The 16,152-nt window shown below is 46.3% G+C and overlaps 1 protein-coding gene across 2 annotated transcripts in view; it reads left to right on the plus strand.

Moving 5' to 3' along the window:
* The window catches only part of LOC147108879 (TBC1 domain family member 20-like), a 40,109-nt gene that overhangs the window by 6,217 nt on the left and 17,740 nt on the right, over window positions 1-16,152 (plus strand). For both annotated transcript variants that reach the window (XM_086005806.1, XM_086005805.1), the window contains exons 2-4: window positions 616-804; window positions 3,408-3,488; window positions 11,042-11,228. In XM_086005806.1, coding sequence (XP_085861932.1) covers window positions 616-804; window positions 3,408-3,488; window positions 11,042-11,228 — 457 coding nt within the window. The remainder of the gene's footprint in view (window positions 1-615; window positions 805-3,407; window positions 3,489-11,041; window positions 11,229-16,152) is intronic.

A 16,152-nucleotide genomic window follows, 5' to 3' on the forward strand; every position in this document is an offset into this window, starting at 1 on the left:
GCTCGTTATATTTTCCAGCCCTGAAATAGCTCATACTCGGACAGAGCCAAAGACAGGCATGAGGTGGTTTAATCTATTAAATATTGTTATCTTTCTTTCCTAAGGAGTAAGGAAAGTCTAGAGGGGCCACTTTTTTTCTCAACGTGCTCTTCTTTGCTTGTGGGGGAGGAGAAAGGGAATTTAGCTTGCTGTTTACAAATAAAAAGCACCAATTTTGCGACCGCCATGCAAGCTGCCATTTTAGGTATCCTTATTTTCTCTGCCATTCCGGTGATGCTAGTTATGGCATGTGAATCGTCTGCATCCTGGAGTGGATCCGTTCGTTTCACTGGGGGCTGGCACTTTGGACAGGTTTCAAAACTGATTATGGTGTAGATATTTCTGTTGTACGAATTGAAACAATTGATCTGGGGGTGGTTGGAACCCATTGATAAATTGCAGTGTTGTAGAACATGGTGAAACTATAACCTCAGATGTGCTGGGGAGATCCGATTATTTCTCTACAAGGGAAATTAGAGAGGAAATCAGAATTTGGAACCGATACACAGAATGGGAAAGAGAAAAATTAAATGTAAGTGATTATCATGTGACATTGTAATTTGTATTTCCCATCAGATAATGAATCAAAAAGAAAGAAAAAGGTAGCAGAAATCTCCCAGGCCTTAAACGGCTCGCCAGTGGTGGACGTGGCAGCGCTGAGGAGAATGGCAATCAGCGAAGGTGGTCTTCTGACCGATGAAATCCGCTGTAAAGTGTGGCCAAAGCTGCTTAATATAAGCACACATGAACTCTCCCCCAAACCAGGTACTACTTGTCTTCAAAGTATTTGATCAGAATCTTGCACTGAGACGCATAGTTATCTTGGGCTGTTGTTGCAACAGTAAAGATCCTAAAGATTGGAGCTGACAATGGGTTTGAAATTAAGGCTACAGGACAACTAGTTGCCATAGTCACAGACTTAGAGAAAAACCGCTAATTCAGAATTGGTTTCAAATGAAACGTGCATCTTTTAGGAAACGTTTATCGAGGCAGTTTGTCCGTGCCCATTCCCAACCTTCCTTTCCTCTCCAAAATCCTTGAACGTGTTGTCGCCTCTCGGATCCGTGCCCATCTTTCCCGCAACTCCATGTTTGAGCCACACTAATCAGGTTTCCACCCCTGAGGTGCCATATAAATACAAGTAGTGTTTAAAAATCCTGCATAATATGCTTGCTACCTGGGTGAGAACTGCGACAGTTGGAATGCATTCACTAGTCCGTTGGACCAGTCACACTCTGGGTGTTCAGTTGTCTTCTGCAGAATGTACAATTAATGCACAATTTCCAAGTGTTTATTTTGAATTTTACAAATAAACCTTATTCTGACCTACTTTGTGTCATTTCCCAGCAAAGGAGCCGACAGTGTTTTCCCATTGCTGTCTGTTAGGAAAAACTTAGCAATTTTCTTCACTCCACCTTCTCCTCCTGAAGTCACTGACTCCTGCTAGGATAGGGTTATGTGGGTGCTGTTCACCTAATAGCTATTTTTGTGCAAAGTCAAGGAAGCCGGATCCTATTCTCGACCAACATCCACACTTTCTAGCTTGAGTTAAGAAAGAATTAACTTGCATTGCCTATCACATCCTCAGGACGTCCCTAAGTGCTTTACAGCCAATGAATTACTTTTGAAGTGTAGTTACTGTTTTGTAAACAAATGTGGTAGTGAATTTTCACACAGCAAGTTCCCATCAACAGCAGTGAGACGAATTATCAGTTGATCTGTTTTTTGATAGCGGTGATTGAAGGATAAATGTTGGCCAGATCATTTGGTATTACCTAAGAAAGGATATACTTGCCATAGAGGGAGTGCAGCTTGATTACTATTCACTAGAGTTTAGAAGAATGAGAGGGGATCTCATTGAAACATATAAAATTCTGACAGGGCTAGACAGACTGGATGGAGGGAGGATGTTTCCCCTGGCTGGGGGGGTCTAGAACGAGGGGTCACAGTCTCAGGATACGGGGTAGGACATTTAGGACTCAGATGAGGTGAAATTTCTTCACTCAGAGGGTGGTGAACGTGTGGAATTCTCTACCGCAGAAGGCTGTGGAGGCCAAGTCACTGAATATATTTAAGAAGGAGATAGATAGATTTCTAGACACAAAAGGCATCAAGGGGTTTGGGGAGAGAGCGGGAATATGGTACAGGAAACTTTTTTTTTATCCGGCACCTAAATAACCGGAAATCTCTGTTAACCGGCAAAATTCAGGGGTAGGTTCAGGTAAGTTTTACTTCATATTAGTGGCCTGTTCCTGGATCTGTGGCCGGGTTCCTGCACCTGTTGCTAAGCAACAGGGACGCTTGGATCTTGTGGTCGGAGTTCCTGCACCTGTTGCTAAGCAACAGGGACCCTTGGATCTTGTGGTCGGAGTTCCTGCACCTGTTGCTAAGCAACAGGGACCCTTGGATCTTGTGGTCGGAGTTCCTGCACCTGTTGCTAAGCAACAGGGAAGCCTGGATTTGTTGCTGTGTACGGAGCTCTCGTACCTTTTAATATACCTCTCTGTAATCCGGACTTTTTGATAAACTGGCACCACGCCGGTCCCGTTGGTGCCAGATAAAAAAGAGTTTCCTGTATTGAGATAGAGGATCAGCCATGATCATGTTGAATGGCGGAGCAGGCTCGAAGAGCCGAATGGCCGACTCCTGCTCCTATTTTTCGATGTTTCTAAAACTCCCCAACTGCTCTTCGAATAATGCCATGGGATCTTTTCGGTCCACCTGAGAGGGCAGGTCGGGTCTCAGTTTCACATCTCACCCGAAAGACAGTACCTCCAACAGTGCAGCACTCTCAACACTGCACTGGTGTCAGCCTGGCCTGTGTGCTTGAACCCATGACCTTGTAAGATGAGAGCACCATCACTGAGCCAAGCTTGGCATTTTACTGGGCAGTGCTCAATAGGGAGTCCCTGGCAGATTTTAGCAAATTACTTGGTACAATGATGAATAAAGATTTTTTTTTTAATATGCAAATCCATACTGGACATTGTGTGTGGGGGAGTGGGACTAACTGGATTTCTCTTCGAAAGAGCCGGCGCAGACTCGATGGGCCGAATGGCTTCCTTCGGTGCTACAGTATTCTATGATTCGATTCTATGATTGCATTTATCATCTGAGTTAATGGGTGTTGGCTTGTATATTTTTAAAGTTGATTAATGCTGTATTTTTAGCAAGGTTGTTTAATTCCTGAGTGAACATGAGAAGTATGAGTGATTTTAGCTCAAAATGTTGCATCTGTTCTATGGCTTTTAGATTGTGCCTTGCAATGTAATTTAATTATTTCTCTGTATCCCCAGAGCTCCGAGTAGGCTGCTCTTTTAATTGTGCAACATATTAATGAAGTAGTAATTACTTAACCTTTGCAACAGGACCAGAACTCCGACAGAACAATAAAGACTATCAACAGGTGCTACTGGATGTCCAGCGATCGTTGCGACGCTTTCCACCTGGTAAGTCACCCTAGTGCAAAAGACTGCTGATGCAAAATGTGTTATGTATTTGTTGAGAACGGGTTTATGCATCGAGACTTATTTCCATCAGTATAATAATGGACAACAATTTTTTAATAATTTGCCTGTGGAAATCGGGAACGTGCCTTGTGGAATGGAGAAAGATGTCTTAAACGGATTAACTGGTCATCATTCTCACTGACCTGGATTTGTGTGCAAATTAGCTTTACATTGCCTGCGTAATAGTTATTGTACTTCAAAGCAATTCATTGTATTTGGAATTGTTTAGATGTAATCCTGAGAGATTGTGGTAAGATGCTAACTAATGCAAATCTTTTTTTTATTCATTCATGGGATGTGGGCGTCGCTGGCAAGGCCAGCATTTATTGCTCATCCCTAATTGCCCTTGAGAAGGTGGTGGTGAGCCTTCTTGAACCACTGCAGCCCGTCTGGTGAAGGTATTCCCACAGTGCTGTCAGGGAGGGAGTTACAGGATTTTGACCCAGCGACGATGAAGGAACAGCGATATATTTCCAAGTCAGGATGGCGTTTGACTTGGAGGGGAACTTGAAGTTGGTGCTGTTCCCAAGCACCTGCTGCCCTTGTCCTTGTAGGTGCTAGAAGTTGCGAGTTGGGGAGGTGCTGTCGAAGAAGCTTTGGCGAGTTGCTGCAGTATAGATGGTACACACTGCAGCCACGGTACGCCGGTGGTGGAGGGAGTGAATGTTTAAAGTGGTAGATGGGGTGCCAGTCAAGCAGGCTGCTTTGTCCTGGATGGTGTCGAGCTTCTTGAGTGTTGTTGGAGCTGCACTCATCCAGATAAGTGGAGAGTATTCCATCACACTCCTGACTTGTGCCTTGTAGATGGTGGAAAGGCTTTGGGGAGACAAGAGGTGAGTCACTCGCCACAGAATATCCAGCCCCTGACCTTCTCTTGTTCCCACAGTATTTATGTGGCTGGTCCAGTTAAGTTTCTGGTCAATGATGACCCCCCAGGATGTTGATGGTGGGGGATTTGACAATGGTAATTCTATTGAATGTTAAAGGGAGGTGGTTAGACTCTCTTGTTGGAGATAGTCATTGCCTGGCACTTGTGTGGTGCAAATGTTACTTGCCACTTAATCAGCCCAAGCCTGAATGTCGTCCAGGTCTTGCTGCATGAGGGCACGACCGCTTCCTTATCTGAGAAGTTGTGAATGGCACTGAACATGGTGCAATCATCAGCGAATATCCCCATTTCTGACCTTCTGATGGAGGGAAGGCCATTGATGAAGCAGCTGAAGATGGTTGGGCCTTGGACACTGCCCTCAGAAACTCCTGCAGCGATGTCCTGAGGTTGAGATGATTGGCCTCCAGCAACCACAACCATCTTTCTTTGTGCTAGGTATGACTCCAGCCAGTGGAGAGTTTTGCCCGATTCCCATTGACTTCAATTTTACTAGGACTCCTTGATGCCACACATGGTCCAATGTTGCCTTGATGTCAAGGGCAGTCACTCTCACCTCCTCTCTGGAATTCAGCTCCTTTGTCCATGTTTGGACCAAGGCTGTATTGAGGTCTGGAGCCGAGTGGTCCTGGCGGAACCCAAACTGAGCATCGGTGAGCAGGGTTATTGGTGAGTAAGTGCCACTTGATAACACTGTCGACGACACCTTCCATCACTTTGCTGATGATTGAGAGTAGACTAATGGGGCGGTAATTGGCTGGATTGGATTTGTCCTGCTTTTTATGGACGTGACATACTTGGGCAATTTTCCACATTATCGGGTAGATAAGTGAAAGCAGCAATGGTTCTCGTGACACCTCAATAGAGTAGAGGGAGAATCTCCCTTTTAATTTTGCTTTGCACCACCCGCTTACACGGACATCACGATTCCCTCTGGCTCCTTTTAAGAGTGGTTAATCAAGAGTGATTTTGGAGATGCAGCATATTCAATCTGGCATGTCCGGAGTATGTGTTTTGTGCCTGTAAATCCTTCTCATCACAGATTCAATTATGATTGTTGCTATTAGGATGTGCTAAGGGTGGGAAGCCAGGTATTTCCCTTGAGGAACAGAGAGAAGGATTAATAAGCACTGAGCTGCTTTGTCAATCATGGAGCATGCCTGCCCTCACGCTGTGCGTGATACACAGCACAGACCAAGAAACTAAAGGAGTGAAAAAATACCATTTAAAAAAAAAAAAAAAAAAATGGGAACATTGTCCTTTAGAAGACAGGATTTGCATTACAACTGTGATCAGCATGGCTCTAGCACAAGATGTAATTATCCTTCAGGCTTTTTTTCTTTCTCCCCATCCCTCTCTGCTCTGCCAGAAGTACAGTTCTGCCCTCTGATGCGAAGAACTGACGGCCATTGCGAGCAAAGACTGCTGCCTGTTTCAGGGTGGTCTGATCATGGAGTGTAGGCATCAAGGGTCACATCAAAAGATCAAATACCTAATGGTACTCGTGCTTTGTTTGCCAGCATCTGTTGCTCATTTCATCAGATATTTTGGGGAGAGTGTTTCTGGTCCTGTGGATCTAAAATTGTTTCCATGGCCAAAAATCATATTTGCATACCTGTTACAGAAGACTACACCCATCAATTCGGTTTTATTTTTGGCCATGAAAAATGCCTATGAACGAGAACATTAATGTGCATAAAGTAATCTGGGACAGCTTACACTGGGCCAAGTATGCTCATTTGTGGCTATGGATTACCTATAGGATTCCCATTATGTGCTCAATTACTTTAAAAGATGAGAACGTTAAAACTAATCCAAGACTTTTGTAACATGCTAACCTACCAAACGTTTTAACTCATAGTCAGCAAGCGGTAACAGAATTGTTGAAGTCGGCCCATAACACATACACAAAAGCATGCTGTTGGCTACTTCTAGTGCTCATCAAATGTTGTTTGGGTTCGATCAGGTCATTGACTTAATGTCCTGGTGATGCTGTTTGTAACAATTCTGTTTAGTTAAGTTAGACTTTGTGGTCTTTAATCTCCTCCAGCTCCACAACCCTCCGAGATATCGGCACTCCTCTAATTCTGGCCTCTTGAGCATCCCTGATTTTAATCGCTCCACCATTGGTGGCCGTGCCTTCAGCTGCCAAGGCCCTAAGATCTGGAATTCCCTCCCTAAACCTCTCCACCTCTCTACCTCTCTCTCCTCCTTAAAACCTCCCTCTTTGACCAAGCTTTTGGTCATCTGCCCTAATTTCTCCTTATGTGGCTCGGTGTCAAATTTTGTCTGATAACACTCCTGTGAAGCGCCTTGGGCCGTTTTACTACATTAAAGACACTATACAGGAAACTCTTTGGTATCCAGCACCGACGGGACTGGGATGGTGCCGGTTGATTAAAAATTCCGGATGACGGAAAGGGTTATCTACCGAGGCTATTTTTAACAAACAAAAATTAAAAAAATCAAGAAATGTGCAGTATACAGTAATTGGGTACTCGCCTACAGCGCGGGAGAGTCAGACTCCTGTTATTGAGGTGTTCCGACTTCCGACAGCGCCAAGAGGCCGAGTAGTGGCAGTTTGGAGAACTACCCCCACTGACTAACTCGGCCACCGCGGGAGACTCGGACTCGGCAACATTTCCGGTTATTGAGGTGTTGTTTTCGGAGTATGAATTTTGCCGGTTAATAGAGAATTCCGGATATTTAGGTGCCGTTTAAACGAGAGTTTCCTGTATAATTACTTGTTGTTGTTTGGATCCTCTGTGGCAGAAGAATAATACATTGTGCATTATATGCAATGACACTCTTAATAAAACATTGCAGCATCCATCTTAGCAGGAGCTGCATGACTGGAGATCAAATGTAAACTGATTTGTGTGGCTCAATATTGATGCATCTGCAATGAAAGCACATCAAATCAAATCAACTTTTATTGTCATTGTTAGTGCACAAGTGCAGTACAACGAAATGTAGGCTTGCGGCTCCCGAGAGTGTACATTTAGATTAAGACATTTAAACATTCAACGTACATTTGGCTTGTAATACATTAACATAAACATAACCATAATAAAGTGCATTGGCAGATGTGCAGGCTTTAGAGTTTATTTGTGGAGTTCAGTAGGATGACAGCCCTGGGAAAGAAGCTGTTCCTAAATCTGGTCGTACGGGTGCGAATGCATCTGTAGCGTCTCCCAGATGGCAGGAGGGCAAACAGATTGTGGCTGGGGTGGGTAGGGTCTTTGATGATGGACTGTGACCTCCGTAAACAGCGTTTCTGGTATATGTGCTCTATGGTCGGTAGCCGGGTGCCGGTAATGCGTTGGGCAGTTTTGACTACCCGCTGCAGGGCTTTCTGGTCATAGCTGCAGCTGCCATACCATACTGTGATACAGTTCGTCAGGATGCTCTCTATTGTGCAGCGGTAAAAGTTAGAGAGGATCAGGGGTGACAGGTTACATCCCTTCAGCCTCCTTAGGAAATATAGGCGCTGCTGGGCCTTCTTCACCAGAGAGGAGGTATTGAGGGACCAGGAGAGGTCTTCTGTGATGTGGACTCCGAGGAACTTAAAGCTGTCCACCCTTTCCACCACAGCCCCATTGATGTGGATGGGGGTGTGACTTCCGCCTTTGGACTTCCTGAAGTCCACAATGATTTCTTTTGTTTTCTTGATGTTAAGGGCCAGGTTGTTGTCGGCGCACCACTTCACGAGATGCTGGACCTCCTCCCTGTAGGCTGACTCATCGTTGTTGGTGATCTGGCCTACTACCGTGGTATCATCCGCAAACTTGATGATGGTGTTGGAACCATGAACAGCCACATAGTCGTGGGTGAAGAGGGAGTAGAGGAGGGGGCTCAGCACACATCCTTGTGGGGCCCCCGTGTTCAGGGTCAGGGGGGTGGGGGGGTGTGGTTACCTAATTTGACAGACTGGGGTCTGTTTGTTGGGAAGTCCAGGGTCCAGTTGCAGAGGGAAGTGTTCAGGCCAAGGGTGTGGAGTTTGGTGGCCAGCTTGTTGGGGACGATAGTGTTGAATGCAGAGCTGTAGTCTATGAACAGCATTCTGATGTAGGTCTCCTTACCATCTAAGTGATTCAGTGCCGAGTGTAGAGCAGTTGTGATTGCATCCTCCATTGATCTGTTTGCACGTTAGGCAAACTGGTGTTGGTCAAGAGAGGCGGGAACACTGGCTTTGATGTGAGCCAGGACCAGTCTCTCGCAACACTTCATTATGATGGGTGTGAGTGCGACAGGTTGATAGTCGTTCAGGCACGTCACAACCGTTTGTTTTGGCACAGGAATAATGGTAGCGGTCTTGAAGCATGTAGGGACTACTGCCTGGGCCAATGACAGATTGAAGATGGCGGTGAAGACATCAGCCAGCTGATCAGCACATTCCTTGAGTACCCGTCCAGGGATGCTATCCGGTCCAGCAGCCTTTCGTGTGTTCACTCCGCGTAGAACACCCCTTACGTCGGAGGTCGACAGAGTGAGCACCTGGTCTTCCGGGGGTGGCAAGGCTTTGGTAGCCGGCTCCCTGTTGTCCCTGTCGAAGCGAGCGTAGAAGTTGTTAAGCTCCTCCGGAAGGGAGGCATCGCTAACCGGGGGGCTGGTGTTTTTGCCCTTGTAGTCAGTGATGGACTGGATGCCTTGCCACATGCGCCGGGGGTCCGAGTTGTTGTGGAAATGATCCTCTATCCACAGTGTCTGTTTCCTTTTGGCAGTCCTGATACCCTTTTTTAGGTTGGTCCTAGCTGCACTGTAAGCCGCCGCGTCGCCAGATTTAAATGCTGTGTCGCGTGCTTTCAACAGTGAGCGGACCTCTCCGTTCATCCAGGGTTTCTGGTTGGGGTATGTCCTGATATTTTTATGGGTCGTGACGACCTCGACGCAGCTGTTAATGTAGAATAGCACTGTGGATGCGTATTCCTCGATGTCATTATGGGCAAACATGCCCCAATCAGTGCGTTCGAAGCAATCCTGAAGCTCCGAGACTGCCCCCTCTGGCCATACTTTCACTGATCTCACTGATGTTCTCCCTCTTTTGATGAGCGGTTTGTATGCCGGGGCTAGAAACAGGGAGAGGTGGTCAGACTTCCCAAGGTGGGGGCAGGGAATGGCCTTATAAGCGTCTACAATGCTCGTGTAGACTTGATCCAGTGTGTTCTCCCCTCTTGTGGGGCAGGAAACATTCTGGTGGAATTTCGGTAGTACAGTTTTTAGGTTTATGTGATTGAAGTCCCCCGCGACGATAAAAGCTCTGTCTGGGTGCGCAGTTTGTTGTTCACTGATGGCCCTGTAGAGGTCCTTCAGTGCTAGTTTGGCATTGGTGTGTGGTGGGATGTGGACCGCAGTGATGATAACAGCCGTGAATTCCCGAGGCAGGTAGAAGGGTCTGCACCTTACCATGAGGAATTCCAAATCAGCCGAGCAGGATCTATCGATTATGTCCGTGTTAGTGCACCAGGCATTGTTAGTGTAAATGCACAAACCGCCTCCCTTACTCTTACTGGAGTCTGCAGTTCTGTCGGCGCGGAAGACCGTGCGTCCTTCTAGTTGGATGGTGGTGTCAGGGATGCCGTTGTTCAACCAGGTCTCTGTGAAGATCATGGCGCAGTATTCCTTTGTCCTTTTCTGTGAGGAGAGATCAAGTTTGATCTCATCCATTTTGTTTTCTAGTGACCTGACGTTGGCCAGGAAAATGCTTGGGAGGGAGGGTTTGTGTGGGGCCCTCTTCAGCCTGTTTTGGATACCGGCCCTCTTACCTCGCTTCTGCTTGCGTTCCCTGCGCGGTCTGCGCCGACTTCCGGCTGGGGAAGGACGCCACGCTGGTCCCGGGGGTTGGGCGATGTCGGGAGGCAGATCAATGTCGCCGAGTGTGAGCCGCACGCAGTCAGCCCCGATGTCTAGGAGCGTCTGCTGGCTGTACGGTCGGTCTGCCTTCAATTCCCGTATCAGCAGAGTCCAGAAGAGACTCAGAAGGAGGGTGAAAACGCTCAGTCTCGGGAGAGACAAAGCCGCTGCGTCCGTGCGCGCCGCCATTTTTTCCCTGGATGGCATGGCATCTGGGATGGCAATTCAGCGATGCATGCAGCTCTTACTAAAATCATCAATATTTTTAAGGATTGTAGCAGTGTTTCAGGACTGTGATTCCAAACAGTAGAACATTCCGAGGTTTCTTTGTCTGCCGTTTGTTCATTATGGCAAAAGGTTCAACTGCCAGGAACTAAAGTTGGATGGGACTTTTCCACCGAAAGGGTAATATTACAGAATAGGTTACCAGGGAGAGCGAATGAAATAGATAATGTAAGTGGGGTCAAGAGGTTGCTCAGCTCTGCCACCATTTGTTCATGTAGTCCATTGATGAGGAAGGATAGGGTAGCTTGCTTACAAAGGGTGAAGGGAAGAAAAAGAGCGTTCTGAATGTTAACTGAATTTTGAAGTTGTTTTGCCCTATTGTGTAACGGGCTTTGGGAGTAGTTGCCAATGTTTCCGGTTAAGCTGACTTCTCTCTGCTCTATGTGTAAGGGGGGAATTATGAGCCACTGTAGATTTGTACTCTTTTTGGTAAATATTTCTTTTTGTTATGGGTTGATAATGTCTGCAGGAATGCCGGATGCAGAGCGAGAGGTACTGCAAGAAGAGCTGATCGACAGCATCCTGGAGGTACTGAAGAAAAATCCCCAGCTTCACTATTACCAAGGTTACCATGACATAGTGGTCACCTTTCTTCTGGTTGTGGGTGAGAGAATGGCAACAGCCCTAGTGGAAAAACTTTCCACACATCATCTCAGGTAATTGGTACACAGCTGCCTTAAGTAGCAGTAAGTTAACCCTGTTTCCACCTGGCCCCACTCAATGGAGAAGACAGTGTTCAACTGACAGGAAACGTACTTAACCCATCCTCTTCTTCCAACCCCCAGCCTTCCCTTTATTACATTTCAGTCCTCCTTTCCCTTTCCTTTCTTGCTCTCCCAATTTTCTCTTCTGATCTTAAGATGCTGACTCATGCAGGGGTAGAATACTGTGATGCCAGCAGCTCTTCAGTACCTTGTCAAGTAGCCAGTGTTCATGGCTATAGCTCGCTCCACCCCCACCCCAAGAACAGCAGCTTTTAATTCTGTAATCTTGCATTTATCTTGAAAGGAGAATAAAGGCTTCTCTTGGTACATACCTATTTAGTAATTCATCCTTTCTTCGGGCAGCTCCAACTGTTTGGAAGGGCTATGGGAATAGGACAATTTGAGCTATTCTATGCTTGCTTTAGCAATGAATAATGCAATTTACATTGCATATATTTTGTAGTTGTGAATTTGCCTTCCCCCTCCCCCTCCCTTTTGGGTTCAAAACTCAAGCTGTCTGAACAGAAATTTGTTTCTTTACTGCTAGAGCTATCGGGATTTAAGCTTGACCCTCTGAATATCGCCATTCTACCACTAGAGCTATATAGGTTTGAACTGCGTTTCTGAATGGAAATAGAACATAAAGCCCAGAATGCGAAGGACCATTTGGCCCATCAAGTGTGTTTTAGACTTGGTGCTTATGTAATTTATTTTATCATGAATTTATACCCCACCCTCATTACTAACTATTGAACCTCTACTTAAAGTTCCGTCCCCTGCTGCTAGTGCTGTTACGATCTCTCTATAATATCCTTTCTCAACAGCCCTTCAGCCAGGAGGATGGCATGTGTCCAAACAGTTCTTCCTAGTTCAGAACTCCATTGGAAGGGCTTCCTGCAGCCCATGTGCAAGATCCAGGACCGACCTATGAGATGGACATGTGGCACAAATGGGAAACGATTGAAAGGATGAGGGGAGGGGGGGCTCCCTGCTCTGACCTGTCACTGAGTACCATGGAGTGGCGTCTGCCTCATGCAACATCTTTCATACAAGGACCTGGATTAAGCACTTGATGACTAAACATTCAACTTGGATGCCTGGAACATCAAGGCCACATAGCTAGCCTCCTTGTGTAGGTTCTTGCATTATGCTGAAGGCAGCTGTCCATCTGTCAGCTGAGAAAACCTTCGATTTGGTTCAATAGCTGTTGCACGACATTGCCTGGAGGTTGGGTGTATGAGAGCACAAGCTGCTATAACAAGGACTCAGTGCCAACCATGATTGCGTTGCAGAGAGACAAGCAAATGCTACTGAAGTACCACACTTCAACTGGTAATACTACTGATTGATGGGGTATAGTGTGTATCCATGCTGTGGTTAGGAAGATAGTAATACTGTCACATATTTTATGGTGCATTGTGCTGTTCAGCACACTGTTCATGAGGAGCTCCTGCTACCTCTTGTCTGCTTCTTCAGTTGTCTGATGAAGCATAGAAGCAGGAATAGGCCCTTCGAGCCTGCTCCGCCATTCAGTGAGATCATGGCTGATCATCCAAATTCAGTACCCTGTCCCTGCCTTACATAAGAACATAAGAAATAGGAGCAGGAGTAGGCCAATCGGCCCCTCGAGCCCGCTCCGCCATTCAATAAGATCATGGCTGATCTGATCCTAACCTCAAATCTATTATCACTCTCCATCCCACCCAAACCCATGTGATCTCCCGGGAGAGGCAAAAAACCAGATTTAAAAAAACCAATGGCCAATTTGGGAGAAAAAAATCTGGGAAATTCCTCTCCGACCCATCTGGGCAATCGAAACTCGTCCAGGAGATCACTCTGTCCCTGTATTTTCTACAGTACTTACCTTCTGTAAAGGCGATCTCCACCCCAGCCAGGAACAGCAATAAAACCATCTCCTGAAATCTAACACAGAATTAGAACACAAGAAGTAGGAGCAGAACCAGGCTACACGGCCCCTGGGCCCGCTCCACTACCCACAGGGCCATGACCATTCCGAACCTAGACACGTCCAATTTCCTGCCCGCTCCCCGTAACCCTTAATTCCCTTTACTTCTAGGAAACTATCTATTTCTGCTTTAAATTTATTTAATGATGTAGCTTCCACAGCTTTCTGGGGCAGCAAATTCCACAAACCTACCACCCTCTGAGTGAAGAAGTTTCTCCTCATCTCAGTTTTGAAAGAGCAGCCCCTTATTCTAAGATTATGCCCCCTAGTTCTAGTTTCACCCATCATTGGGAACATCCTCACCGCATCCACCTGATCAAGCCCCTTCACAATCTTATATGTTTCAATAAGATCGCCTCTCATTCTTCTGAACTCCAATGAGTAGAGTCCCAGTCTACTCAACCTCTCCTCATATGACCACCCCCTCATCCCTGGGATTAACCGAGTGAACCTTCTTTGTACTGACTCGAGAGCAAGTATGTCTTTTCTTAAGTATGGACACCAAAACTGTATGCAGTATTCCAGGTGCGGTCTCACCAATACCTTGTACAACTGCAGCAATACCTCCCTGTTTTTATATTCTATCCACCTAGCAATAAAAGCCAACATTCCATTGGCCTTCTTGATCACTTGCTGCACCTGCATACTAACTTTTTGAGTTTCATGCACCAGGACCCCCCAGATCCCTTTGTACTACAGTACTTTCCAGTTTCTTGCCATTAAGATAATAACTTGCTCTATGATTTTTCCTGCATAAGTGCATAGCCTCACACTTTCCAGTAGTGTATTCCATCTGCCAAATCTCTGCCCACTTACTTAGCCTGTCTATGTCCCTTTGCAGGTTTTTTATGTCCTCCTCACTCACTACTTTCCCTCCCATCTTTGTATCATCTGCAAACTTTGGATATGTTTCTCCCCATATCCCTTGATCCCTTTAGCCTTAAGAAATATATCCAACTCTTTTTTGAATATATTTAATGAACTGGCCTCCACCGCCCTCTGTGGCAGAGAATTCCACAGGTTCACCACTCTCTGGGTGAAGAAATTCCTCCTCATTTCAGTCCTAAATGGCTTACCCCTTATCCTTAGACTATGACCCCTGGTTCTGGACTCCCCGGCCATCATAAACATCCTTCCTGCATCTAGTCTGTCCAGGCCTGACAGAATTTTATAGGTTTCGATGAGATCCCCTCTCAATCTTCTAAACTCCAGTGAGTATAATCCCAATCGACACAATCTCTCCTCATACGTCATTCCTGCCATCCCAGGTATCAGCCTGGTGAATCTTCGCTGCACTCCTTCCATGGCAAGAACGTCCTTCCTCAGGTAAGGCGACCAAAACTGCACACAATACTCAAGGTGCGGTCTCACCAAGGCCCTGTACAACTGTAGCAAGACATCCTTGTTCCTGTACTCGAACCCTCTTGCTACGAAGGCCAACATACCATTTGCCTTCTTAACCGCCTGCTGCACCTGCATGCTTACCTTCAGCGACTGGTGCACAAGAACACCCAGGTCTCTTTGCACTTCCCCTTCTCCCAATCTATTGCCATTCAAATGATAATCTGCCTTCCTGTTTTTGCCACCAAAGTGGATAACCTCACATTTATCCACATTATAGTGCATTTGCCATGTTTCTGCCCAATCACCCAACCTGTCCAAATCGTACTGGAGTTTCACGACATCCTCCTCACAGCATACCCTCCCACCCAGCTTTGTGTCGTCTGCAAATTTGGAGATATTACATCCAATTCCCTCGTCCAGATCATTAATATATATTGTGAACAGCTGGGGTCCTAGGACCGATCCTTGCGGTACCCCACTAGTCACTGCCTGCCACTCGGAAAATGACCCGTTTCTTCCAACTCTTTGCTTTCTGTCCGCCAACCAGTTCTCCATTTAGTGACTGTCCTTCTGGGAGGGTGGGGTGTTGGGGGTGGGGAGGGGGGGAAGTGGAATGGTAAGCAGGCTCTCTGAAAGTTTGGAACCGTGTCAATCCTCTGTAGCAGACTGTAGTTTGATATCTAGGCCACGCAAGTCTGCAGTGCTCCAGGCACCATTGATAATTGACCAGTCAGCAGATTTTTTAAAAATCCATTAATTACATGCAAATTATTTTACAAAACTACATCACAATCTAATAACTTTCACCATCTGTCATTCAATTTCAGGATTCAGATATCTGTTCTAAACATATTTAAGTTTTTAATGGGGGTCATCTGCACCCTCTGCGTTCTGTCTATCGGGCATTCATTACAGTTTGATGCATTGTAGAAATTGGCTGGTAATTGTTAGTCCTGAAATTCTGGTCCTGCACATATGGTACAGATATACTCTACCAATGGGAATAAAGAAAATAACAAGGTTTTATATTCACCAAAAAGTGCAATAAAAACAAACATTTGCAGGCTTTGCAATGAGGTGTAAAGCTTTGCCCTATGAGAATTCTGGCAGCTAATTCGAGTGCAGGTAATCATGGTTCCACTGTATTCTATACATAACGCGTGCAGGGTATGCTATAGGGAGCATGCTATCCTCCTGCAGTTCAGATTGCAGGAATCGGCTGTTCATGCTTTGGGATCTGCCACCAAAGAAAACTTTCTGAAAACAGAATGAAACTGGTCATACCAACTTGGACTATATACATAGGCCTAGAAATTCAGTATCGCCCTGTTTGGGGCGCCAGCCTCGGGAAGCATTCACGGCCGCCCGCTGGAAATTCAGTGGTAGCGCCCCAAAGGGAAGCGCGGCGCTACTGGAGGCGCCCCCGCATCCCTCTTGGGGCGCTGCGACTGAAGATCGTGGCGCAACATGCGCAGCGCCGCATGTCGCGCTGCGGTACTGCAGGCCTTCCTCCCCTAATTAAAGGGGAGGGGCCTTGTTCAGCGCGACCTGGGGCCCAGCTGGGCC

Source organism: Somniosus microcephalus, chromosome 13 (assembly GCF_052327205.1).
Source record: "Somniosus microcephalus isolate GS21.2 chromosome 13, FLI_Smic_1.0, whole genome shotgun sequence".
In the NCBI taxonomy this organism is placed as follows: Eukaryota; Metazoa; Chordata; class Chondrichthyes; order Squaliformes; family Somniosidae; genus Somniosus; species Somniosus microcephalus.